The 26,371-nt window shown below is 46.5% G+C and overlaps 1 protein-coding gene across 4 annotated transcripts in view; it reads left to right on the top strand.

Annotated features, from left to right (window-relative positions):
• Window positions 1-26,371, top strand: part of ZFP64 (ZFP64 zinc finger protein) — a 99,486-nt gene that overhangs the window by 61,582 nt on the left and 11,533 nt on the right. For 2 of the 4 annotated variants that reach the window (XM_070589484.1, XM_070589483.1), the window contains exons 6-9: window positions 5,699-5,848; window positions 6,080-6,142; window positions 14,047-14,298; window positions 17,217-25,124. In XM_070589484.1, the coding sequence (XP_070445585.1) occupies window positions 5,699-5,848; window positions 6,080-6,142; window positions 14,047-14,298; window positions 17,217-17,926 (1,175 nt within the window). In that variant the 3' untranslated portion in view covers window positions 17,927-25,124. Of the gene's footprint in view, window positions 1-120; window positions 563-5,698; window positions 5,849-6,079; window positions 6,143-14,046; window positions 14,299-17,216; window positions 25,125-26,371 lie in introns of those variants that run through there. The other 2 variants (XM_070589486.1, XR_011531184.1) reach the window with 2 other exon arrangements.

Here is a 26,371-nt window from a genome sequence, read left to right as displayed (position 1 = left end):
AATCTGCATTTTAACGAGCTCCCCAGTGATTCGTGAGCACATTCAAGTTGGAGGAGAGCTGTGCTTCTGAAATTTTAATGGGCAAACGAATCACCTGGGATCTCGTTAAAATGCAGACACGGTTTCTCAAACTTTAATGTGCATGCGAGTCACCTGGGGAGCTCGTTAAAATGCAGATTCTGATACAGCGGGTCTGGGGTGGAGCCCGAGAGTCTGCATTTCTAACGAGCCTCCAGGTGGTGCGGGCTGCGGGGCAGCCGACCGCGCTTCCCCGCGACCCCTGAGGTCTTGGCTCCGGGCCAATCAGCCGTCAGCACTCGATATAATCGCCCCGCTCGGCCGAGGAGCAGAACTGCCGCGACACGCGCGCGCCGGCTGCGGAGGGGTGATTTCCGAACTCGGGGAATTGCTCGTGTGAAGTAGGCCACTCGTAGGGACTCACCGCGGGGACGCGATCCTCACGCCATGTCGCGGCGCAAGCAGGCCAAGCCCCAGCACTTGGACTCCGAGGAGCCGCAGCCTGCGCGCCGGGAGTCGGCGGGGGAGGTGGTGCGGGTGCCGGGTGAGTAGCGCTGCGGACGCCCTGCCTGGGGGCTGGGGGCAGCTTCTCCGACCCGCGCCTGGGGGAGGTACCGGAACCGGGCCCGGGAGGGCGGGTGAAGCTTCCAACTCCGGTTCTGAGGCTTGGGCCTGGGCGCCCCCACCCTTGTAAATTACACCCCTAGTAAATTCCTCCTCTCGGGGTAAATTACGCTGTTCCCCACGTGGATTCCTCCAGGCACTCCCCCCAAGCGCTAGTAAGCGACGCTTCATGTCCGAAACACGGTGGAAGGATGCTCTCAGATCTTTTCTGAGGCTGTCTTCGGGGCGCGCTAGCACCCGGGGTCCCCCACCTCCTTGGCGCTGGGCTGGGATTGCGCGCCGGGAAGGTGGGCGTTCCCAATCCCGCGCCTCAGGCGTCCTTTTGGGGAATGGGGGGATATCTGAAAAACGTCAGAGTTTCTCTCGGGACCTGGGGCTAGATGCTGGAGGGGGACAGAGCAGGGAACAAGGAGAACGAAACTCCGGCCCTCCTGGAGCTTATGGCCCAGTGGGGACGAGAAAGATGGTACACGAGATAAAGCGGTGCAGCGTAAAGTGTGCTAGGGGTGAGCGCTAGGGGAAAACATCGTAAAGCAGGGAAGGGAGATATGAGGGGGAGGGGGCGTTTCAAACGCGTTGTGCAGAGATAGGCCTCCCGGAGGAGGGCACCGTCGAGTAAAGCCTGGAGGTTGTGAGGGAGCGAGCTGTGAGGATGCCTCCGGGAGAGCGTTCCAGGCGTCAGTGAGGCTGGAGCTGCGAGGGGTCAGATGAAGTCAGAGAGGTGATGGGGTCCCGCGGGCTCCAGTAAGGACTTTGCCTTTTACTCTAAGTGGAGCCGTTGGGGGGGGGGGGGGCGGCTTGCGGAGCAGGGTAGTGCCGCGGCTGGACTTAGCAGGCTCACCCCGGCTGCCAGGTGGCCGGAGGGGGTCGGGGCGAAGCGGAGAGACCCTGACCTACCCTAACCCCTGGGGGCGGCACTTCTCACCCTGTGGTCCCTGGAGCCTCCGCTTCTGAAGAGCCCGCGGGTAGGGAGTTTTGCTACTCGCCGAACTCCTCGGGCATCCGCCCCCTTTGGAATCTCGGGGTTGGGGTGGGGTCGGGGAATCTGCATTTCTAAAGCGCTTCCCCTTCGGATTATCTTGCACTCGGATTAAGACAGTGTAGGTTCCTGCTAGATCCGCTCTCCGTCCTCCTCCTCTCCTCCCCCTGTGGTTAACTGGTGCCTTTTTCTCAGCGAGGGGGTGGGGAGAGGAGTTCTAACTGGACTTTCTTCTCTTCTCCTCCCCCGAATTTTCCGGGCGGGGGGATCCTGAGTCTCTTCTGCGAGGAGGCTCAGACCTCCAGCAGCAGAGGTCGGTCTGGTGGAACTTGTTAGAAGTGGAAAAATTACCACTCAGACCCCCTGAATCAGGAACTCCGGAGGTGCAGCCCCAGCCACCTGTGCCTGGTCTCATGACCGCGCTGTCCCAAGGAGCTGGTGGAGGGGAGAAGCTTAAAGAAGCCCCTCCTAAATTAATAGATCGTACTGAAAAAGAAAACTTGGCCTGACGGAGCTGCCTTAACCAAAATATCGTGGTGCCCAAGGCCTAGGATGGGGGTGGGTAGGTGGGAAGGGGAGGGTCTCCCTGGGGTAGGAGGGAGGCCTCCTCCTGCTCTTCTGGAAGAGAAATTGGGGATTTATTGGGGGGGGGTTGAATCTTTTGGGGAAGCGACTATAAAAGATAATTCCTGAATAAACCTAGGCTGTTGATCAAAGTGAAGTGCCATGGGCAGCTACTTATTCCTGTGGACAGCGCTGGGAGGGCACCTCCTGGAGCCGTGCCCTGGGTTTTGAGGGGTTGGGGAGGGTGTTCTGTGTTGTGCAGTACTCAGGGTACCCCCCCCCCCCGCCATGGGAACAGGTCATAAACAATCCGAATTAGGCTCTGGTGCAAAGAAAAAGCAGCCTTCCAACCGATGTGTTTTCACCTGCATTCTAGGTCTGTGATGCTCAGCAAGAGGCCTGCTTTTTTTCTTTTTTCTTTAGGTTGGGCCCCTCTTAATTTGCAGATGGCTTTGCAACTTGAGTAGCTTTTGGAGGAAAAAGAATGGAACAGGTCAATTGGTAGACTTCAGTCACCAGTTAAAAAAAAGGGGGGGGGGTACGGGGGCAGGAAAACAACCTTATGAAAAGAACATCGATTTCTTAAAGGGTTAAAATGCCCCTTGTGTTCAACTGGGTTCTCTCAAATGTGGCCCACCCCCCCCCCCCCGCTTTGACTGGAAGGATCTGGGCCTGCTGTGCCTTTCTCAGGAGGGTGTGGCCTTACAACCTTCCTTGGTTTCCTGGGTATCTAAAGGTGAACGATGTCTCCTTGAGGACCCTACAGCCTCTCCATCGCATTCTAACCCTGGATAGTGTTGGCCTCAGTTTTCTGATAGCTCTAACCCATCAATCTCCCATCTGCCTGTTTTCAGGTTTGCATTGCACAGTGCATTTCCCTTTCCCTGAGAATTGGGAGCTCGCATGTGTACACATCGGTGAATAAAACCAAGAACATTTATGTAGTGCTGACTTACATACAAGGTTCTTTGATGTATGCTAAAGAACTTAATCTTCATCTAAACTTAGAAGATAGGGGCTGTCATCCTCATTTTACACATGGGAACTGAGGAACAGAGAAGTTGAGTAACTTACCCAGGGTCACACAGCTAATAAATGATAGAACTGCGATTTGAAATGCACCAGCTGGCTTCCCAGTCAGTTCCCTAAATCACGGTGCTTTACAACCTCTCAGATTTCAGTTTTTCAGTCTTACTTGGTTTCTGTGGGATTAAAAACTCTCAAGTGTTTGATGGTTTTCTTTTTTAATATGCGAATTGCTAAGTAGCGCAAGGTTTTGTTTTTCCTCTGAGAGACATAGTGATGGGCTTCAGATCTGGCAAGTGTGGCTTCTCATCAGCTGAAAACTTCTAGCCCTGCAACCTTGAGCATCCTCCTGAGTCAGTTTCCTTTCTCAAAGAGCAGAAATTCTCCAAGTGTGGTCCCCAGACCAGCGGCATCAGCATCGGCTGGGAACTTGTTAGAAGTGGAAAAATTACCACTCCGACCCCCTGAATCAGGAACTCTGGAGGTGCAGCCCCAGCCACCTGTGCCTTAACAAGCCCTCCAGGTGATTCGGATGCACATGTTTGAGAAGCGCTGGCTTGGCGATGTGCTCTAATGCATGGGAATCGCCTGGGGATCTTGTTAAAGTGCAGATTGGTTCTGTAGGCCTGGGACCTGAGGTTCTGCATTTCTAACAAGCTCCTGGCTGATGCTGATGGAAGTGCCCAGGAGACCACCCTGCGAGCAGAAGAGGCTTAGAGCCCTGTGCCAGAATCACTTGGAGTGATTCTGCTTTGGAAATGCAGGGTTCTGAGATCTGCCCCTAGTTGTCGGTAAGCCTGGGGTGAGGCCTGGGAAGCCACAGTTAACCCACAACATAGGCGATTCTGATGTAGATGTGGGAGCTGTCCCAGGCATCAGAGGGTGTTTAGCAACGTCCCTGGCCACCGTCCCGTAGAAGCCACTGTCACGCACATGTGCACACATGATCGTGACAATCAAAAATGTCCCTTGGGGCAAAATGACCCCTCAGTTGAGAGCCACAGAACAAGGTCATTTATTCAGACCTTGTTAAGGGGCTTCAAGTGCCGTACTATTCCACTGTGACATCTACAGTCCTTTCTAACTGAAGCCTCGTAATTGCGGGTACTCGACACAGGCCAGCGCTGCACTGAGAATTACCTTCATCTCTTAACGCTACAGCTCCGAGGCAGGTCAGTGTTCCTTTTTACAGAAGAGTAAACAGACTCAGAAAGGGTAAGAAAGTTGCCCATAGTCACACAGCTAGCATGTAGCTGAGCAAACCCTATGCCTAAAACTTGTGCCCCCCCCACCCCCCCCAGTGTGCTCTCCAGCTTCACCTTCTATCCTTGGGACAAAAAAGTTCCAGACCTTGGTCTGTGACTTATAAACCAGTCCATATATATATATATATATATATTTTTTTTTTTTTTTTTTTTTTTTTTCTTAAGACTTCAGACATTAGCAGCAACTCTTTTTTCCTTGGACTTAAATCTACTTGGAGAGAAATCACTTTACAGTCTTTTAGGAGTACTTAGTCTTGGTTATAGAAATTTTTAAGCCTACATATTAGATTGAACCATATGAAATTGCTATCTGACCATTTTGGCCCACAAAAACGGCCATTTCAGATGGTTCAACTTTACTGAAAGTAGAGAGAATGATACAGTGAACTCCCACGTCCCCATTGCACGGCTTCAAGCAAATCAGACATATATACAACTTGTAAATATCCATCCCTCATCTACAAGAATGCTGTTAAAAACTCTAATTTCATCTTCACACCTTTAAAAAATTTTTTTAAAAATCCCCTATCAAAGTTTCGGTTGGTCTTCACACTTCTCACTGTCTTAAGTGGCTTTCACAGTGTGTTTAAATCAGGATCCAAATGGGGTCCTGATCTGGGGGACCATCCGCTCAAGTCTTCGTCTCTGGTTTTTCCCTCCTCCATCTTTCTTCAAGTTACTTGTTGAAACAACCGATTTTTGTCCTGGAGGGCAGTGGGGCTTGAAGTGTGGTCTGTGGCCTGTTACTGAATTGAGACGAAAGCTCAGAAACTGAGAGTAAGCATTTAAAATTAGCTCGGCATTGCCACGCATCCAGCTATCCGTGATAGCTAATAAGAACGTTGGGGCTCTTATTTTTGTCTTTTCTCGTAATTTGTGTGTGTTATATTTTATAAAAATATTGGCCTGTGGTGGATCGGAAATGATTTTACACACTGGTCTTCACCGTGTCATTCGAGAAGCGCTGCGATAAGGTGTTGCAGTCTGGATCTTGCAGATTGTGTCCGTCTCCTGTTACCATGTCCCTTTGTCCCCTGTATTTCCTGGAAATTGGCAGTTGGAGGAAGAGAACTTTTGTGAGACCAGTGTGTGTGTGGTTTCAGTTTTGAATGTTTTTGGAGAGGTGGTAAAGGGAGATGAAATAAGCCCAAACCTGCTCTATAAGACTCACCATGGTGGCTATATTTGAGAAATTAACACTTGTTTTTTGTCTCGATTTCAGCTTCAGAACTAGATAATGATGTTCCAAAGCCACCTTGTCCCTCCGCTGATGGCAGTGACACCCAGAAAGCCCCTGTCATGACTCTTCCCTCAGAGACAAAGGAGCAAACGGCGACCCTTGGGGAAAGGACATTCAACTGTTGCTATCCAGGTACGCGCCGAGCCCCTTCTCTGTGCCAAGCACCATCACACAGCCCTGCTTGAACTCACACACTGAATCCTCGTGTTGCATCTGCACGGTCACGACGCAGGGGCGTTCTCCATGGGTCCTAGGTGTCCTGTGGCATCGAAACACCGTGTGACTCACCAGATCTTCAGATTCATAGTAGCTTCCTTTTTTGAGGTTATGTTTTAAGAAAAGCTGGCTTTTTTTCTATTCTAGGTTGCCACTTCAAAACTGTTCATGGCATGAAAGATTTGGATCGCCACCTAAGAATCCACACAGGTAGGTATCCATTCCTTTGTTCAAAATGTTAGCGTTAAAGGAAATGGATGTGAATTAAGTCGTGGGCATATAGTGGAGAGCAGGACAGAAGTGGTCTCTGCCTCAGGGAACTTAGTGGGGTGGCTGGAACCTAAGAATCACAGGCAGAAATGGTAACTGACAAAGGCCAGAGAGTTCGTTCTAGGAGAACCTGTAGCAGAGGGATTTGATCTAGGCTGGTCAGAAAAGACTTCTGAAGAAGAGACTCTTGACTTGAATGTGAAAGATGGCTGAGTAACCAGACAAGGAAGAGAAGAAAGCATTCCAGGCAGAGGGAGCAACAGGTTGGACCAGCCTTGTAGCCTCAGGAATCTTAGAGAAGAGCAGTAAGGCTGCTTCTTAAGGTGCCGCCTTTGGAGCACCCAACAGCTGAGAGTACAGAGAAATAAGATGTGCCTGAGCAAAGGAATGCCGTGGGCTAGAACCAGGGTCTGCACACCGCGGCCCACGGGCCAGATCCAGACTCTTGTCGTGGCCGTCTGTCTGCCTGTCATCTGTGGCTGCTTTGGCCCTACAGTGCTGTACTGGGTGGTTGCTGGAGAGACACTAGGGTACACAAAGCCTAAGGTATTTTCTACCTGGCTCTTTACAAAAACTTTGCCAACCTTTGGTTTCTAGTGTAGACCCTATGGCAGCCTGTATGAGCTAGGATACTGGTCTGTTTCCTCTTACAGAAACCAACCAAAGTGGCTTAAGCACAATCAGGCTTATTTCTCTCAAGTACAATTTAAGAAGCAAGTGGTCCACAGCTGGTAGAATGACTGTCATCCTCAACACACAGCTTCATCCCCAGCTCCAAGGCAGCTGCTCTAATACTCCAGCTCTCTTAAGCAGTGGAATGCGGAAGCGGGGGGAGGTGCTACAGCATCCTTCCCTCAGGCTGTGCCCCAGAAGCATCCTTATGACTAGTGGGATGTGAGCGGAACTTAGTCGAGGCCACACCGAGCCTGAAGGGCAGCTGAGAAATGGTTTCAAGAAGGGCAACCACGTGCCCAGCTGAAACTTGGGAGCTCCATCATTAAAAGGACAGCTCTCTGGACAACTAGTATTCTCTACTGGAAATGGGCATTGTGCCATAGAAATAAGAGAACGAAGGGTCCATTTTGTCTGGGAGGAGTGAGTCATGAACGGCCTCTTAGTGAAGGAAATATTTATCCTCATCTTGAAAGACAAGGCTGCTGAGATGTCAGTAAGGGTGTGCAGATTGCAGGAGCCACTTGAACAGAGATGAGACCCAACCAACATGGCCAGTTCAGGCCACTTCAAAGCAGGTGACTGTCCTGAGGATGGCTGGAGCAGTGGTTCTCAACTGGGACGGTGCTACTGCCATCTGCTGGGTGGGAGCCAGAGGCGCTGCCAAAATCCTAGTGCACAGGACAGACCCTATGACAGAGAATTATTAGGCCCCAGATGTCAACAGTGTTAAGGTCGAGCTAGAGAGAGAGGCAGGGACTGGATTAATAATGGTTCAGGAGTAATACAGAGCATTATGGGGATACAGAAAGGATAAGGGTAGGGCCCCGTCCTCGGTGGGGTTCACTGAGTCGGGGATGCAGATGTGGACTGACCGATTGCTCTGCTAGTAGATGTGTTACTTGGGCTGTTTCTCTGGGTCAAGGCAGCTGCTCTATTTCTCTGAATCTCTTAACCAATAGAAAGTAAGAGGGCACTGGGGGACGCGCAGCATCTCTCCCTCGGCATGACCCGGAAGTGGTATCCCTTGTGATTAGTAGAATAGTGAGATCCAAATAATAGTGGCTTAAAACCAGAGGATTTGTCTTGTGATAGTCCAAGTTAAATATGGCGGTCCACCCTGTGCTTTCAGGGGCTTGGGCTCTTATTTCGACACCTCAAGCATGCAGCTGTCATTGGATATCTGAGAGGGCTTACTGACACCTTAAAGGTACATCCTGGAAATTACACACATCACTTGGGTTCATGCCCACTCAGCCAGAACTTAGTCACATGGCCGCTCTTAGCCGTGGAAATGAAGGCTGGCTGAATGAAGTCTTGAATCCGTGTGGCCGTGTGCCCAGCTACAAAGAGAAGGTTCTAAGACCAAGAAAAAGGAGAACGGATGTGTCAGCCAGATGCCATCTCTTGACCCAGCTGTAAGTGGGAGGCAGGGATGGCAGTATATGTGTAGGGGGTTGTTTAAGGCTTAAGCTGAATCTTTGCTAAATGGAACCACTGTCTCGATCTTTCTACACTTAAATATTGAAGACCCTCAGTTTTCATGTTTTATCTACAATTACTGCATTAGAAATGAAAACCAAAACTATTTTTTTCACTTAAAAATAAGCCCATTATATGTTAACCCCTTTATGAAAAGTAACTGTTTTCCAAAATAAAAAGTGTGATAAGTGGCATTGTTCATACCTTTGCAAATCCCTCATGTCTTGTTTAATAGGCGGCTGGCTTCTCATATCTGTGTAAAGTCATTGCCATGTGCTTCGGTTGAAGTATATGAAGAAAACCTGGCCTCTCACACTGTGATTGGAAATGGACTATTTTGCTAGCGTTTTCAGATAATTATTTTTCTTTAATACATACCAGAACACAACAAATGGTAGTTTCTTAAAGATTAGTTGCTATCGTGAATCTGTGACAGTGTCCATAAACTTGTCAAACTGTTAAAATCCATTGGTCTGTGTTCCAGTTTGAATGACTCTTACCCATGCTTGACTTTTGACATGCATTGGTCATTTGGAAAATACTGGTTTACCAACTTGTGTCATTCTTCCAAATGTTGGCCCATTTTATTATACCACGGGGAGAAAAATCACTTTTGTTAATATACCAATCTCGTCAGAAAAATCTAAGAACTGGGAAGCTGCAAGCCTGGAATAGCAGATATGTTCTGAAGGTCTCATTTTATGGGCTGAATGTTATCATTGCAGTCTTGTTGGTAATTTTCTTTGAAATGGCGGGCTCACTTTGTTCATTTTTAAGAATGTCCGCAAAATACCAAATCTGAAAAAAACCATAGTCGGTCACTTCTTTCAAGTCAAGATGGTGCTGCGTGGGAAAAGCACCAAGTTTGCAATGCAGCCACCCCACAAGAGCTCGTTCTCAAGACAGCCAGTGTGTGTTGGTTTGCAGCAGAATCCTTAGACATACTTCCCATTTCGTTACACAGAATGTTAAAGGGTTGTTCAGGGGGAGAGAGTTAATCAGTTACAGTTTTTGCTGTTTGCAAGGATATTCCTGGGTGAAACCGGCTCTGTGCTCCCCGGGAGGGCTTGACGGTGAGGACGATCAGGACTGCTGGTGGAGCTGGCGGGTCCATGCTAAGGCGCCAGTTGCTCCTGCATCAGTGTAAATGTCAACAATGGAAAGGACAAGTCATGTTTTAGCAGTGGTATGAAAATACTTCTGACTGCAGACTCAACAGGAGAGTCTTGAGGACACTCAGACTACACTTTGAGAGCTGTAGAGATGGAATTGACAGCAAACGCGGGAGTGGCTGAGAACTGGGCATCTGTGCCTAGAATGCAGGCTCACTGAGGGCTTTACTTGGGGAGAGGAAATTAGAAAGCTGGGCTGCGATCACATTGGAGAAGTCTTGGAAAATTGAGCCTTGAACTTGGTTTGAATCTTTATTACCTTTATTCTAGAGTTACTTTGGTTTTTTAAATACAGTCGTGTCTTTTAATGACAGGGATACATTCTGAGAAATGCATCGTGAAGTGGTTTTGTCGTCATGTGAACATCATAGAGTGCACTTACACAAACCTAGATGGAGTAGCCCACCACACGCCTAGGCTCTCTGGTACTGACGTCATGGGACCACCATTGTGCGTTCGGTCCATCCCTGAGGGAAACGTCATTACGCAGCTCGTGACTGTACCTTAAATACCAGTTTGTCCTGGATGAAAAACTAAATTTTCAAATACATAATAGAAAGGGAGTGAGGAGTAGAGTTGGGAAGAGCAGGATAGGAAATGCTTTATTCCTATTTTTTCCTCATGTAAAAACTTAAGCAAAAAAAGTAGGAAAATCAATGTTAATAGTAATTCTGGATAGAAGATTTAAAAAGCGTCAATTTTCTCTTTATACATTGAGTATATATTGCTTTTTCAAATTTTTAATCACCCCAATAAAAGGCGAATAAATCATATTATTTGAAGTGTACAATGACAGGATGTGTTCTTTCTGCCACCTCTACTTTCAAACCACTATCCTCTCGCTTTCTAGATAGTAAAATTCATCTGGAAGAGAGAAGACACAAAATTAGCCCAAAAACTTTGGACAAGAGTTTTTGCTTCATCAGAAATTACCATAGAGCTATAATTGAGATAATATGATAGTAGAACTGGACTAAACATGGAACAGAAGGGAGTGTAGAAACACCTGTGAGTGCAAATTCCACATCTGATAAAGATGGCGTTTCAAGTTGGTGGAGGAGTGGGTGAACTCTGACCTATGGTGCCACGACAATTGGCAGTCTATTAAGACAAAGGTAATGATCCTTCACCTCACCATTCACACACACCAAATATATTAAATATTAAAGTCTATAACAAGAAATGCAGGATGACAAATTTTATGGTGTAAGCAGACAGGCAAATAGCAAAGACCACAAACAAGACAAATATGACTCAGTTAAAACTTATAACAAGCCACCATTAAGAAGTTGAGACAGGTGTCCCACAACAAGAAACTTGTGGGGCCGGCCTGGTGGCGCAGCGGTTAAGTTCGCACGTTCCGCTTCTTGGTAGCCCAGGGTTCGCTGGTTCGGATCCTGAGTGTGGATGTGGCACCAATTGGCACGCCATTCTGTGGTAGGCATCCCACATACAAAGTAGAGGAAGATGGGCACGGATGTTAGCTCAGGGCCAGTCTTCCTCGCAAAATGAGGAGGGTTGGCAGTAGTTAGCTCAGGGCTGATTTTTCTCAAAAAAAAGAAACTTGCAAGGTAGGGCAGAATTAATCCTCAGAATATTTGAGGATTACTACAAATAACCCCAATGGAGAAGGACATGAACAGGCAATCACCTAAACAAATGCCAATACTCACATGAAAAGCCCATGAGCAATAAAGTGCAAATGAAACAAATACTGTGAGGTACTGTATTAAAATAGCAAATCGAAGAACACTGTCACCCAGCTCTAATTTAATCATTGCCACGCCCTTCCTCCCCAGCTCCCAATTCAGAGAGGGAACGGGATGTCTTTAGCGAGAAGACTGGGGACATAGAAACTTGATAGAGTGCAGATAGTAGCAAACCTGGTTTAAAATTTTGTGTCTCCAGGCCCCTAGCTGTCCTCTCATTCTTTAGTTCAACCTTACATCCATCTGTATCTTGTTCCAGGCTCTAATGGAATGCTTTGATCTCACCATCACTTGCAGTTGGAGTCCTAGATTCTTGTAGAGATCACTTATCATGTTAAAGAAATTTCTTGTTCCTTAGCCTTAGGAGGTCAGTTTTGGGGGTTTTTTAAATTGAGAGTGATGGTTGAATTTCAAATGTTTTGCTTTTTTTTTTTTTTTTTTTTTCGGTGAGAAAGATTGGCCCTGAGCTAAGATCTGTTGCCAGTCTTGCTCGATTTTGTATGTGAGATGCTGCCACAGCATGGCTTGATGAGCAACATGTAGGTCTGCGCCCAGGATCCGAACCCGTGAACCCCGGGCTGCTGAAGCAGAGCACACGAACCCAGCCACTATGCTGCTGGCCCACTGTTTTGCTCTTTTTAAGATGGTCCTGTGGTGTTTATTTAGCCTCATAAAGGAGATTGACTTATAACGTTTGGATTTTTCATCCCACTTTGTATTCATTTGGCGTTGATATCAGGGTGAATCTATCATGAAATGAGTTGAGGCATTTTTCTTTCTTTCCCTGTGCTGTTAAACAGTTAATTGAATGTGGAGACACTTTCCCTGGAAAATTTGGTGGAATGTGCCCGCAGTACTCTCTCTGCCTGAGACTTTTTATCAGAGGATGGAGAGGTGGTGTAGATGAGGCTGTGATGACAGCATCAGTCTCAGTGGCAGTTGAACACTGCTCTGCTCGTCCCAGTGCCCCTCTGGGCCAGTCACAGCTCTGCCCCTTGTCTTCTCTCCAGATAGTGTTCTCGGCCTTTTTTCTGCTATGGGCTCCTGGCAATTTTATGAAGCTTATGGCCCCTTCCCAGAATAATGTTTTTAAATGTAATAAAATCACACTAAAGGACTATATCTCAGTATAGTTGCTATCAAAGTGTTAAACGTGTGCTATCTTAATACTGTAAACCTTGCTACCCAAAGTGTAGTGAAGACCAGGAACGTGAGCATCACTTGGGAGCCTTTTAGAAATGCAGAATCTCAGGTCCCGCCCAGACCCACTGAATCAGAAACTGCATTTTACTGTTTCTGTGAGTTCAGCTTGAAAAATGAGGATGTTGGTCAACGGGTACAAACTTGAGGTATGAGATGAATAAATTCTGGGGATCTAATGTACAGTGTGGTGACTGTAGTTAACAATACAGTATTATATGCTTGAAAGTTACTAAGAAAGTAGGTCTTAAATGTTCTCATCACAAAAAAATAGCAATTATCCGAGGTGATGGAGGTGTTGACTGACGTGGTAATCATACCTCAGTATACGTGTGTTAAATCATCACATGGTACACCTTAAACTTATACAATGTTATATGTAAATTCTATCTCGAAGCTGGAAAGACATCTGCATCGTAATGAGACACTCCTCACCCCCAGATGCTTAGTATGCACAGGAGCACTGAGAAGCCCTACATTTAATGTTGGGATCTAGTGGCTGGTCCACTGACGACCTTAATCGTGAAGTAGTAATGAACATAAATGACGTAGTTCAAGTGTGATACCCTGAGTCGTCTGTCAATTGGCTTTGTTTTCTCTTCCCACTGAATACTAGTACAGTATGGGATTCCATTTAAATAATTTCTGTAGGACTTTGCAGATATTTTCCCATCTTGCTGCCGTCCAGTGTTGTCTGAGGAGTTGTGTGCTGAGCTGAGCATTTTTCGTCTGAAAGCTGTGAGATCTTGTCATTCCTGGGCTTCTGAACTTGTACCACCCTGCCTCTAGATAAGCCATGTTAAAACCCATGGCTGCTTTAGTGTTGAGAAATAATTATTGTGTCTGTTCTGTCCTGAGCCATCAAGAACTAGCTTTCATGTCTTGTCTTGCACTTTCCTTGTGGTCATTTGGGGCAGCCTTCTGGGAGGTTGTTTAGCTCCTTCTTCTACTTCTAAATCGTTTCTCGACATCCTTTCTGCTCGTCAACTTGAACTTTTATTTTGGCAATCATAGAATGGAAATTATCATGGAAATATTTGGACGTGATCCTTCTGGAGTGGTTGTAGGGGAAGGGTAGAACACTGTTTGGTGGATGTTCTGGGCATGGGGTTCTCTGTTCTCCAGGGTATCTCTGGATACTTGGGGCCTTTGCATCGTTTCTCTGGTGTAAGCACCCTCATTTCCTAACAGCCCAGGGGGTGGATGACATTGCTGCTTGCAGTTTGGTGCAAGTGAGAGAAGGGGTCAACCCGACCATTCTCTATGTGGTTGATCAACTAGTGAGCCAGAAAGCTGTTCCAAGACACCTACACCTGCCATCTCTGATCTTGAATACTTCCATAACCATTCCCATTTTCCCAAATGGGATTTGGCCTATGATTTTTCTCCTTCAATCTTATCTAATCTGTCCCTTAAGATTCTTCAAAATTTCTAGGCCTCAATGAATGGCACACCTTCCTATTTCCTAATGTGCTTATCTGGACTTCACTATATCTTCCCATCTCTGGGCATTTGGACAGAAGGAAGAGGCAGACTCATATTCCCCAAGCTACCATCTCTGTAGTCATCTTGATAGACCCTTAAAACCTTGAATCTTGTGTGTTTGAAGGAGACAAACCACACAAGTGTGAGTTCTGTGACAAGTGCTTCAGCCGGAAAGACAACCTGACCATGCACATGCGGTGCCACACCAGTGTGAAGCCCCACAAGTGTCACCTGTGTGACTACGCTGCCGTGGACAGCAGCAGTCTCAAGAAGCACCTGCGGATACATTCCGACGAGCGGCCGTACAAATGCCAGCTCTGCCCCTACGCCAGCCGCAACTCCAGCCAGCTCACCGTCCACCTCCGATCCCACACAGGTGAGTCCCTGACCTAGAGACCTCTGTGCCTTACTTATTCTCTAATTAGTTAACCTTCATTTAGTTAAAAACACAAGCAACCTAAATGACTTGGTGGTGTAAGTAGAGAAATTTGGAATTTCTGTGGTGATCGTGAAGCTTGTGGCTTTTCTTTCACCAGCACAATAGCTTTCAGTAAAACATGAAAATTTGGCAGCCCAGTTTCCTAACTTGACTATGCAGAATACAGCTGGGAATGAGTACCTGGTACAGCAGTCAAGAAGCAAAGGATGTATCTCGAATAAAAGTCTGACCTTTAAACTAGGTGTTCCAATCATGGAACTTACTCTGATTGCATGCCTTAACTCAGAAGCATGGAGCAAAATCAGTTGAATGTAACTGCAAATCACAACTTTCTAGTTCTAGAAATTAGACTTAGCAAAGAGCTTTTCCTTCCCTTCTTTGTGAGACCCCATTGAAATAACAATCAATAGATGTAGATAGAATGAACCAGCCAACACCCATCATGGCACAGAATATGGGAATTGGGAGGCTCATAAGGAGGTTCATAAAATGATTTTTCAATGAATTTACAGAGGATGACAAGCAGATAGGAATACGCTGATATCTGAAATTGAGTAAAGAAAACTATCCCAGTGGACACATGGGAGACAGCCTTAGAGTTGGGAGCGAAGCTTTCCAGCCAGTGTCTGACTTGACCCGAGAGCTCTGGACTGGAAACTGGCATGTAGGCTGCCAAGGCCATAGAGCTCAAAGGAGAAGCTGAAGCCTATTGGCAAAAGAGCCCAAACTACACAGTAGCAGGTAAAACCCATGGCACCTCCATGTAATACTTAAACTAGTCTACTCTTCCTAAATATGAAGGGTCAACTATGAAGTATGAGTCATTTGCAGGAAATAAGTGGTATAAAATGCTCTAAGTCTAACAAATAACTCATATTGGAGTTGACAGAGCACTTGTCTAACGGACAAGAATTTTTTGACTCTACTTGGTATCTACCCACTGGCAGAAATGTTGTATGCAAGAAGAGTTCAATGCAAAGGTTGTGAGAACAAAGAGGGATGAATTAAAACTAAAGTTGCTGACTATGAAGTTAAACTTCTCAGAGATGGGGAAACAAAATTGAGTTGGAGAACTGAGAAGCAGCAGCTAGAAATCCGGTTTCTGACCAGGCCTAGGAAGAAAAGAAAATAGAAGTGAAAAAATCAAATGAGAAAAAAGTTCACCATCCTAAGAGTCCAGGAGAGTGAAAGGGCTCATGAGATGCCAAGCAGGACAGAGGGAGTGGGGAGATCCGTACTTAGAAAGGCTTCTCAGTGATACTGGTTTCTCCAAAATAATGGAATAGTGCCCCCAAAGTTGGGAAATGATTTTGAACATAGAATTCTATACCCAACCGAACTATCTCAAGTATGAAGGCAGAATAGACAAAGATATGCAAGGACCCAGACTTTACTCCCAGCCACCATTCTGGTGGAAGGTACCAGAAGACAAACTAGCAAAACAAGGGAGAAAAACAAAATTTGGGATGAGATATTTGATATGTGAATATCGGAATATGGCTCCCTGGGGTTGCAGTAAAGAGAAATATCTGGATGATACTTACATAAGAGCTTAAAAGAAAAAATTCAGTAAATCAGAAACTCAGAAAAATCCATTAGAAATTCCATGTAAAGACTTACATAATTAAGAGACTGGCTGACTTTGAGATCACAGTGAGATTCTTTTTTCTCAAGAAATGCACAGTCCAGTCAAGAAGCAAGATAAAATGTGGCCCAAGATGAGCATGTAAGAAAAGAGAGTCAATTTGACCTTGATGCTAGCAACACGTTCACCTGGCCCAGGTGTGACGGTGACCCTCTAAGGAGGTGGATGTGCAGTATTTGGCTGTGATGAATATTACACACCCAGTGATAATATAGAGTCCAACCACAATTTGAAGTTGAAAACAACTAGTTAAAGCGTGGGGATTCACGGGTCCGAATGCAAATGTCATTGAACTTAAATGTAAAAATCTATTCCTGAAAGGGGCTGGCCGTGGGAAAAGTTATTCCTGACAAGTGGGAGAGGAGGTGTGATGAAGAGGGAGGGAATCCACAAAAAAACCTAAGCTGATGGACTAGAAGTTGTTAGGCTGTTACTCAGCTTAGAAGGTGATGCTGGAAGGATAAAAATCCCAGCAGCACCACGCGGGGGGAGGTGAGGGAAAGGAGGGATGTGGAGGGGTAAGTCAGACCCTCGTCTTTGCTCATACTCAACTGATGGCGATGACTCAGGTTATAACCTCCAAAAGAACCAAAACACCCTTAGCACTGCCTCCAGGGAAGGCAGAGGCGGCCATGGCTTTTCATTATTTGGCCCCTGCTGCCGTATTCATGTGTTAATTTTATAAATAAAACTCAGTCTATAGTTGTAAAACTATGAAACTTTAGTAATACAAGCGAATTAACCCATATGATAATATAGCTTAAATACTAGAGGAAGCTTGTTTATAAGTCTTAGCTTGATTTGGAACAGTTGTATGTAATGTAAATCGCACCTCTTCCGTGTTCAATTTTGGGATGTCAAGTTAAAGGAGAGTTTAAGATTCAAAACAGAAGTGTCCTTGCGACGAGTGTAGATTCTGATGCTGTGATGCCAGGGTTCAAATCCCTGCTCTTTGACCTAGGTCAAATAACTTGACCTGTCTGAGCCTGAGTTATCCCGTCTGTCAAATGGGAGTAACAGTACCCACTCCTAGGATGATTGTGAGAAGTAAGTGAGTTACTACACGTGGTAAGTGGTGGTATTAGGAGGGTATGGGTAGCTGGAGTTCAAAAGACGTGCCTACTCTCTGCGGCCAGGTGTTCTGACGCATGTTTGGGGGGAGTTCTGTTTTGCCTGCCTGCTCTAATGGAAACACACCTTCCGTTGCTAGGGGACACCCCCTTCCAGTGCTGGCTCTGTAGCGCCAAGTTCAAAATCAGCTCAGACTTGAAAAGGCACATGATCGTGCACTCGGGGGAGAAGCCTTTCAAGTGTGAGTTCTGTGACGTCCGCTGCACCATGAAGGCGAACCTCAAGTCGCACATCCGCATCAAGCACACTTTCAAGTGCCTGCACTGCGCCTTCCAGGGCCGGGACCGCGCCGACCTCCTGGAGCACAGCCGGCTGCATCAGGCCGACCACCCCGAGAAGTGCCCCGAGTGCAGCTACTCCTGCTCCAGCGCAGCCGCCCTGCGCGTGCACAGCAGAGTCCACTGCAAGGACCGCCCCTTCAAGTGCGACTTCTGCAGCTTCGACACGAAGCGGCCCAGCAGCCTGGCCAAGCACATTGACAAGGTGCACAGGGACGAGGCCAAAACAGAGAACCGGGCCCCGCAGGGCAAGGAAGGGCCCCGAGACGGCGGCTCCCAGCACGTGGCCAAGATCGTGACGCAGAGGGCCTTCCGCTGCGAGACCTGCGGTGCCTCCTTTGTCAGGGACGACTCGCTGAGATGCCACAAGAAGCAGCACAGCGAGCAGAGTGAGAACAAGAACTCGGACTTGGTCACCTTCCCGCCCGAGAGCAGTGCCTCGGGGCAGCTCGGCACCCTGGTCTCCGTGGGGCAGCTGGAGGTGGCTCTGGAGCCCAGCCAGTGCCTCTAGCTCAGCCACAGAGGGTGCTCAGCTGTCCGGAGTCCAGACCAGTGCTGTTGCCCAGCCCTCCGAGGTGGGGCCATCAGGCCAGACGTTAGTCACCAGCTCTGGAGATGGCTGCTCCAACTTTACAGGTCTCCAGAGGCAGTGGCTGCAGTCACCGTGGCTTGAGGACCAGTGCCAAGGCCACGTGATGGAGACACGCTCCATGTCGGTGGCTGCCCTCCAGGAGTCGTCTAAGCAGGTTGACTCGGTGGTTCCAAGGCCCGGGGGTCCATGGAGCTTGCTGCTATCCAACAGAGATAGCTTCTTCACGATGGATTCCAATTCTAAGACTGATCCGTCTCTGGAATTATTAAACTGTTCAGACCACATGAAAAACTAAAACTGATGTGTATAGTGGGAAAGGTGAGGGTGAGGACTGGGTACGTGGAGGGTCGGCCGTAGCTGGAAATATTCTGTTTCTTAACCCAGGTGGTGGTTATAAGAGTGTTCGCCTTATACATTTTTGTGGGGTTCCTTTTATCTGTTGTCTTAGAATAAAAAGGCAAACTCATGTGCAGAATGGTGTAAGAGGAACAGTCCATTCTTCCAGAGGCAGGTTGTGGTGTGGGGTTCTCCATCCCCCGCATTCAGTAATTGAATTATAAACGCACAGAGAATCTCCCGATGGTCTTAGTGCCGCAGTGGAGTGAAATGCGCTTTGATCTGTAGGTGGCACCAAAGATCAAGCCAACGCCAGCTCAGCCTGGCATTGTGCATTGTGGAATTCAAAATTGGTGTACTTCTATTCATAAAGAAGAGACTAGGGATCCACTGGGCCCTGGGCTTGGTTCTGGGACACGTGGTGCATGGGACAGCCTGACACTGGCGTCTTTCATCGCAGTCAGCACTCAGTATTTGCTGAACCAACAAGTGAAAATCCACACCTCTCGTAAACAGACATTTTACTTGACTGAAACTTAGGAGGCTGCAGAATGCCGGAGGGTGTATAATTTATCCAAACTTGTCTTGTTTGTTCTACTTTGACATTTTTTTCTTCAAATACAGTCTTTGTTTAATACAAATTCTTGTGTGCCCTTATCGAGCAAAACATCTGTCCTTTTAAAACAGATTAAATAGATCGATTGTTGCTGGTAAACTAAGAAAAAGGATGTGAGAACTTTTCTATAAATTGTCTACGGGCGAAGATTTCACTTACGAAATAGCGAGAGGTACGTAGCTTATTTTGTTATGAATTTTGTTTGGACAAATCGAATTCAAGTTTGACATCAGGCGAGTGATGACGTGTTGTTGAATCTCTTTCTAAGAGGAAAAGGATAGAGGCCCGTGATAGAATTAGTTGTTTCTTTGCTTTGGAACTATTTTCAGTTGTTCAGAAAAGTATTTGGTTACTGAATGCTGGTGCGTCATACAGATTCTGTCGTCACCTTTCTGCTGCTTGTCGTGAGTCTTATCTATGTTGCTGTTCTAGAAACTGGAGGGTTGTTGACCTTTCAAGTGGGAACCCAGAGATCAAAATCATATAAGCGTTCCTCGTGCTTCTGTGATAGCTATTCAGATAAACAGGAAAGAGGTCAGCCTTTCTAGAAGGCGTCTTTTCAACAGCTGTATGGACATTACGGGTCTTAGATCCACCGTGGTATGACCTAGCAAATCTGGATTCCCAGGAGAATAGAGGTCAGCAAAAAGTTTTGGACCAGATAGTAAATATTTGAGGCATTGTGGGGCCATAAGGTCTCTTTGTGACGATGCACCTCTCTGGCTTTAGTACCGAAGCAGCCTTTAGTACAGAAGTAGCTCTAAGAAAAAGAAGGAACGTGTCTGGGTTGCAGTAAATCTTTATGAAATCAGGAAGTAGGGGAGAAAACCGGCTAACCCTGCTGGGACGAGATTTAAAATGCGCAGATAATCCCCAAATAAAACTGGGAACCAGCCGTAATGGTCAGGGGACTGCTGACATTGTACAGACCAGAGAGGCACAGTTTCTCTACGGACCTCCGTTTGCAGAGTCAAGATGGATCTGAAAGGGGAAATTGATTAATGAGTGTGTTTGCCGTTTGACTTCACCCGGTCCAGGGGTTGATGGGCCTTTTACAGTAAAGGACGAGCTAGTAAATATTTGGGGCTTTGCTGGCCCTCATCTCTTTCAAAACCACTCAACTCTGTTCACCTCTGCTGTCATAGCATAGTCGCTCAACTCTGCCATTGATAGTCGGTAAGTGAATGGGTATAGCTGCGTGCCAATGAAACTTTATCTACAAAAAGCAGACTGTGACTTGGAGGGCCATAGTTTGCTGACTCCTGAGCTGGACTATTGGCTGCAAGCAGCAGGGTAACTGGTCATGGGTAGAACACGGGGGAGAATTATTAAGAATGCTGAGCCTCCTGGGGCCAATTTAAGGAAGGTGCTGCTGCATGCGACAGATAAGGTAGATGAGTTCCAGGTAGGCATTGTGGAAAACTGGGTCCTTTTGATCCTTATTCAGATCTGCTATGAAATCTCCAATGAAGAAGCCAGAAATCAAAGTGGCATCCTCTTAAGGTTTCTTGCCTTCTAAACGCTATGGAACAGAAATTTTTGTTTTTCCCTGCACTTAATTTCTTCCTTAAAGGATGAGCCTCAATTCCTATGGCCATGGTGACGTGAGCCATTACTCTGAGCCAGGCGCTGTACTAAGAGCCTTCTCTGTTCACTGACTTGCTTCTCCCAGGTGCCATCCGGAGCCGGGACTCGGGGTGAGGCAACACTTGCCTAGGGCGCCAAAAGCGCAGTAACCAAGGAATAACACTGCAACATTTTTTTAAGTTGGCAAACTGTGGCCCACAAGTCAGCTGCTTTGTTTTGTTTTTAAAGTTGTGGGTTGGTTTTTTTTTTGCTGGGAACGATTTGTCCTGAACTAACATCTGTTACCTGTCTTCCTCTCTTTTTTTTCTCCCTCCCCAACGCCCCAGTATGTAGTTGTGTATTCCAGTTGTAAGTTCTTCTGATTCTTCTCTGTGAGCTGCCACCACAGCATGGCTACTGACAGACGAGTGGGGTGGTTCCGTGCCTGGAAACTGAACCCTGTCTGCTGAAGCGAAGTGTGCCAAACTTTAACCACCAGGCCATCAGGGCTGGCTCTGCTTTGTTTCTATGAAGCTTTATTGGTAGTTGGTCTGGGAGTTAAGGCAGGGCCATGCAAGTGCAGAGTTCGAGCCTATCTTTGTTTAAAATTCTGACACTTTGTTCATTGTGGATTTTTTTGCAATACGTTTGGTTTTAGAAAATTTGACTGTTTACCTTGATCAGGGAGATTTGGGGCACCACTTCATATTCGCACACGAGGGGGTCCTGCACTGACCTCACCCTGGTCCCTGCCCTTATTTGGAGGCGGGGACTGAAGCATGAAAGTGGTGAAGGTTTCCTAGAACAGGGTTGGGTTTTAGCTCCAGAGTCTGTTTTTAAAGTGCTAGGTTGGGTCTCAATATTAGCATAAAAATTGATCTGAGTGATGACGGAACAGTCCAAAGGAATCCGTCTTTTATAAGTTAATGGAGTTGGGGAGGAAGGAGGTGAGAAAACCCTGCCTCTGGCGACACTCTGTGGCTGACATCTGGCTGGAGGCTTGTACCTCAGAGTCTCGCTTTGCTCATCTGTGAAATGGGCCACGTCAGGCGTTTGGCTTAATGATAAAATCAACTTGTTTAAAACAAAAGTTGACTTACCTCTGTCCTTTTCACATTTCCTCTCTGGTGGGGAGAGAGGAGTAAGAAGTAACTGAGAAACTAGTGTGTGGCTTTATGACATTGGGGATCGTGGCTGCTGTCTTACTTCCCACCCCACCCCATATCTTCATGTGGTCCAAGGTGGCAACCTGAGCTGCAGCCAGAAGGGAAGAAAGCCATGCCTCCCCAGTTAACGCTGCTGGGAAGTTGCACAGAAACTTCTCACGTCCCCTGGTACCTGGCTAGTCACACACCTTCCCTCCTACAAGGGTGCGACGAGGAGATGATGGCCTGGGCTGAGTTAAAGCCTGGAAGGGGACTCTGGGTCGTGAGCATTCTCTGCGCCTGATCAGTAATGCAGGCTCATGAGGGTTGCCGGTGGCTTTTCTATGAAATGCGTGGCACAGGTCCTGGACACCCGGGGTATTCTGTATATGAGCATTTCTATTTTCTGGGAGCTTTATTGGGGCTGCCTGTGCCTGCCCTTTGTGGATAGTGGCCCACAGCACTCCTCCCAGGTTTCCTGTCACTCTAGTTCAGTGGGTCTCAATAGTAGCTACCTGGGAAGTTCTTAGCTATTTGGAATCTCTCTCTGGGGGAGGGGCCTGGGCATCGGTACTTTCTAAAGTACTGCAGGTGATTCTAACATGCAGCCAGGTGGGAAGAGGTGCTCCAGTTGAAGGAGCAGGGCTGTCTTCGTGGGCGTGCCACCTGTGCTGTCGCAAAGGGCCCGCACTTGGTTGCATGCTCTGGTGTCGCTGTCTTGAAATTCTTACTTTTTGAGCAAGGGGCCCTGCATTTTCGTTTTGCATTGGGTCCTGCTAATTGTGTAGCTAGTCTTGTGAAGAAAGAAGAACACGTCCCCTAAGAAGGAAGACTGTCTGCTTTGGGTACAGGTACAGGAAGAGCCTCAGCCATTGAAAGCAAGATTCCTGCTTAGGTTGGCCAGCCAGGGCTCTGGATGCAGGGAGCAAGCACTGTGAACCATAATGTTCAGAATCCCCATGTGGTATCCCTCTGTGACGCCCCTCAGACCTCACGGGGGAAAGGCATTTGCATCCTTCCTTAGAAGGGAAAGCTGATCTTCAGAGAAGTTAACTTGCCCGAGGTCATGCAGCTAGTGCAAGATAGTCAAACCCGAGTGTGCTGGACTCCAGGGCCGCAGTCTGATTCTCACTGACTTCCTTAGTCTAGGGGTCTTCCACCAGCAGAGCTGGGGAATCAGCGACGGAACCATTTGTTCTAATTGTTGATGCAGAAAAAAGGACAGGATGTTTTGCAAGAATGGTGAGGTCTCTAGTTGGATGGGAAAAAACTTCAAGTATGGGTATTAGATGATTGGAAAAATGTCCCTAGGCTGTCCGACCATGCACTGGGTCAAGTATTGCAGGAATGACCAATGCCACATTCCCCCGACACAGGCAGGTTACAAAATTATAAGTTTTGCTTCCATACCGATCTTGGTGATAACCGCACTTGAACTCCCCTGAGTGTAAATAGCCACCTGAGTTTGTGTGCGGCTGCCCTCAGGAGACACTGCAGGTGGGATCCTGTTTACTCCCCACATGCACCTTGAGATGCTTGCACTTTAAAAGAGAAGAAGATGAAGATGAGAGGTGAGGATGCCTGTGTGAGGTCGTGCGGTTTGTCAGGGTTAGACCCATGTCTGAGGCCTCCCAGTGAACCCCTTTACCCAACCCCGCCTGCTTGGTGATCTGCCTTAAGGTCAGAGTTTTTCATTGTTTTTTGAGTCATGGACCCCTTGTCGGTCATCTGAAGTCTGTGGGTCCCCTCTCAGAGTGTGTTTAAAGAATAAAACAAACGCATAGGTTTGTGAAGGAAAGCAATTATATTGAAATAGACGTCAATGTTTTTTTTACTTATGTACATTTTTATTAACATTAAATAAAAGCTCCGGCAGATCTAGTAACTACTCTTATTTGGAGGCAGCGATGAGCGTAAGTGTTATTTCCAGATAGCTACAAGAGCCGTGATGTTATATGAAAAGAGCTGATTTGCTGACCATACCACAGCTCGCTCCTGCTAACGCTGCTGCGGTTTGGTGCCTACACGCAGATTTGACAGAAGTGCTCGATCTCCATTAGAGGCTAGTAAAAGATTCATTTTCTTTCTCATCTAAGTCTCTGGCCACCCCCTGAATTCCATCCATGGTCCCCTTGGCCCTATGTAAAGACTTCAATGCTAAAGGAGTTTCTGGAGTCTGGTTTTCTTGGTGAAATTTGAACTTGCTGTTGCTTCCATCCTAACCAAGTCGAGCAGCAATTGAATACTTACCCCCATCCCCCCCAAAATAACCCTTGCATTGGGCTGGATTCACCAAACAGGGCTCTGTGTAATACAGTGTACAGTGCGTTCCTCAAAAACTACTCTTCAGACCGCCCAATCCTCGCATGTTAGTTTGAAGGACTTTGGCCTGTAGAAAACAGAATTGTACGTTTGTCAAACAATTCTGAAGTTCTGAAGGCATTGCACACACTGATGTGCTCTCTCTCTCTATGCGATGTGTTTCTTGAAAGATCGCAAAAGTCTAACGCTAAAGATAGGCTTTTTACCCCATAGCTGGGAGGGTAATAGACAAATAAGAGAGCAGTTAAGTATAGTTCCCAGCCTGGTGTCATCTGTATCCCAGGAGGGGAATGGTATTTCAGTTTTATTGGTGGTTATTTGTGGATTTGATAACAATCTATTTCCATTTCTTTAAGCTTTGATAAGTGATCCCTTTATATTTAAGAGAAATTGGTTCCCAGCATGCAGTTCTTTTAGAACTAAGAGATGTCTCTGGATTTTGAGAAAAGCTAGATATATTTGCCTCTTCTTCAATTGTCCATTTGTCCCCATTGGCAAGAAGACATTTCTAATGTTGATATCTGAGGGAATCCATGGTGCAGGTGTCATTTAGAAATGTTTTGTCTTGGAAAGAAAAATATTTATTCCAGATACTCATTTCTTCCCTGACCCTGGCCCAGTCTAGCCCAGGGCTCGGCCAACATTTTTGTAAAGCAGCAGCAAGTATTTAGGCTTCATGGGCCATTGGGTCTCTGTTGCAACTACTCAACTCTGACCTCGTAGTAGCACAAAAGCCTCCATAGACAATCTGTAAGCAAATGTGCATAGTTGGGTCCCATTAAATCTTTATGGACGCTGAGATTTTAATTTCATGTGACTTTTACATCATAAAATATTTTTCTTTGACTTTTTTCAACCATTTAAAAATCTAAAAACCACTCTTAGCTCATGGATTGTACAAAGACGGGGAGGTGGGGAATACCACGGTATAAGCCGGGCACAGTATACACGGGATCTCTGTGTTACTTCTTACAATTGTACGTGGGTCTACAATGATCTCAATAAAAATTTCAATTAAAATAATAAATTAACAGGCAATTGGCTGACTTTGGCCCCTGGGCTGTCGGAACAGTGTGTGAAAATATATTTAATTTTAAACTGCTCACTTATTAGATTGTTTTTGATATGAAAAGAATGTTTGAATATGATTTTTTTCTGGTGCGTGCTGTTCCCAAATATTGGTGTTCTATCACAGTTCAAATAAGAAAGCCTTTGCCATCTAGCTGTCGGGGTAATTAAAGACTCTAGTGTTTCTCAACCATCTAAGCGATATGAAGTAAATTTATCTTTGTCAAACGTTTGCTTAATTAGCTTAGCACACCATCTTTCCTTAATATGAAAGCCATTTATAAGAAGTCTCGTATTCTTAGTGTTTTATCTAATATAGTGATACATAGGGTTTTTTAAAAAAATCAAGCAAAAGCAGAAGACGTGCAGTGAAAGGTCTCTCCCATCAAGGTCTCTCATTTTTTCTTTCAAGAGGTAGTCGCCACTGAAAGTGTTTTGTGTTTTTTTTTCAAGATTTTCTTTTTCCTTTTTCTCCCAAAGCCCCCCAGTACATAGTTGTGTATTTTTAGTTGTGACTCCTTCTGGTTGTGGCATGTGGGATTCTGCCTTAGGGCAGCCTGATGAGCGGTGCCATGTCCGCACCCAGATCGGAACCAGCAAAACCCTGGGCCACTGAAGCAGAGTGCACAGACTTAACCACTTGGCCCCAGGGCCAGCCCCCTGGAAGTGTCTTTTCTATCTATGAAAGTTTTGATTTGAGCCAGCCCTTATGGCCTAGCAGTTAAAGTTAGTGCACTCCACTTCAGTGGCCTGGGTTTGGGTCCAGGGTGCAGAACCACACTGCTCATCTGTCAGTTGCCATGCTGTGGTGGTGGCTCATATAGAAGAACTAGAAGGTCTTACAACTAGAATATACAACTATGTACTGGGGCTTTGGGGAGGAAAAGAGAGAGAGGAAGACTGGCAGTAGATGTTAGCTCAGGGTGAATCTTTCCCAGCAAAAAAATAATAATAAAGAATGAAAAGCAAACCCTATATGGCTATGAAAAGATTTGAGCCAGCCCTGATGGTCTAGTGTTTAAAGTTCAGCGCTCTCACTCCTTTGGCAGCCCGGGTTCGTTTCTCAGTTGCAGAACCACAATGTGCTGTCTGTCACTTGCCATGCTGTGGTGGCAGCTAACATAGAAGAACTAGAAGGACTTATAACTAGGATATACAACCATGCGCTGGGGCTTTGGGGAGGGAAAAAAATGTGTTTTGATTTAAAATTTGTTGTCATGGCTATTTTTGTGTTAGGGTTAGCTGTTAAAAACAGTAATTATAGAGAGTGATGTCAGCAACATGGCAGAGTGAGCAGTTTTCTTTCTCTCT

The sequence above is a fragment of the Equus przewalskii genome, chromosome 21, assembly GCF_037783145.1.
Source record: "Equus przewalskii isolate Varuska chromosome 21, EquPr2, whole genome shotgun sequence".
Taxonomy (NCBI): Eukaryota; Metazoa; Chordata; class Mammalia; order Perissodactyla; family Equidae; genus Equus; species Equus przewalskii.
The sequence above is the reverse complement of the archived record's forward strand: the minus strand, read 5'-3'. Positions and strand labels throughout refer to the sequence as shown.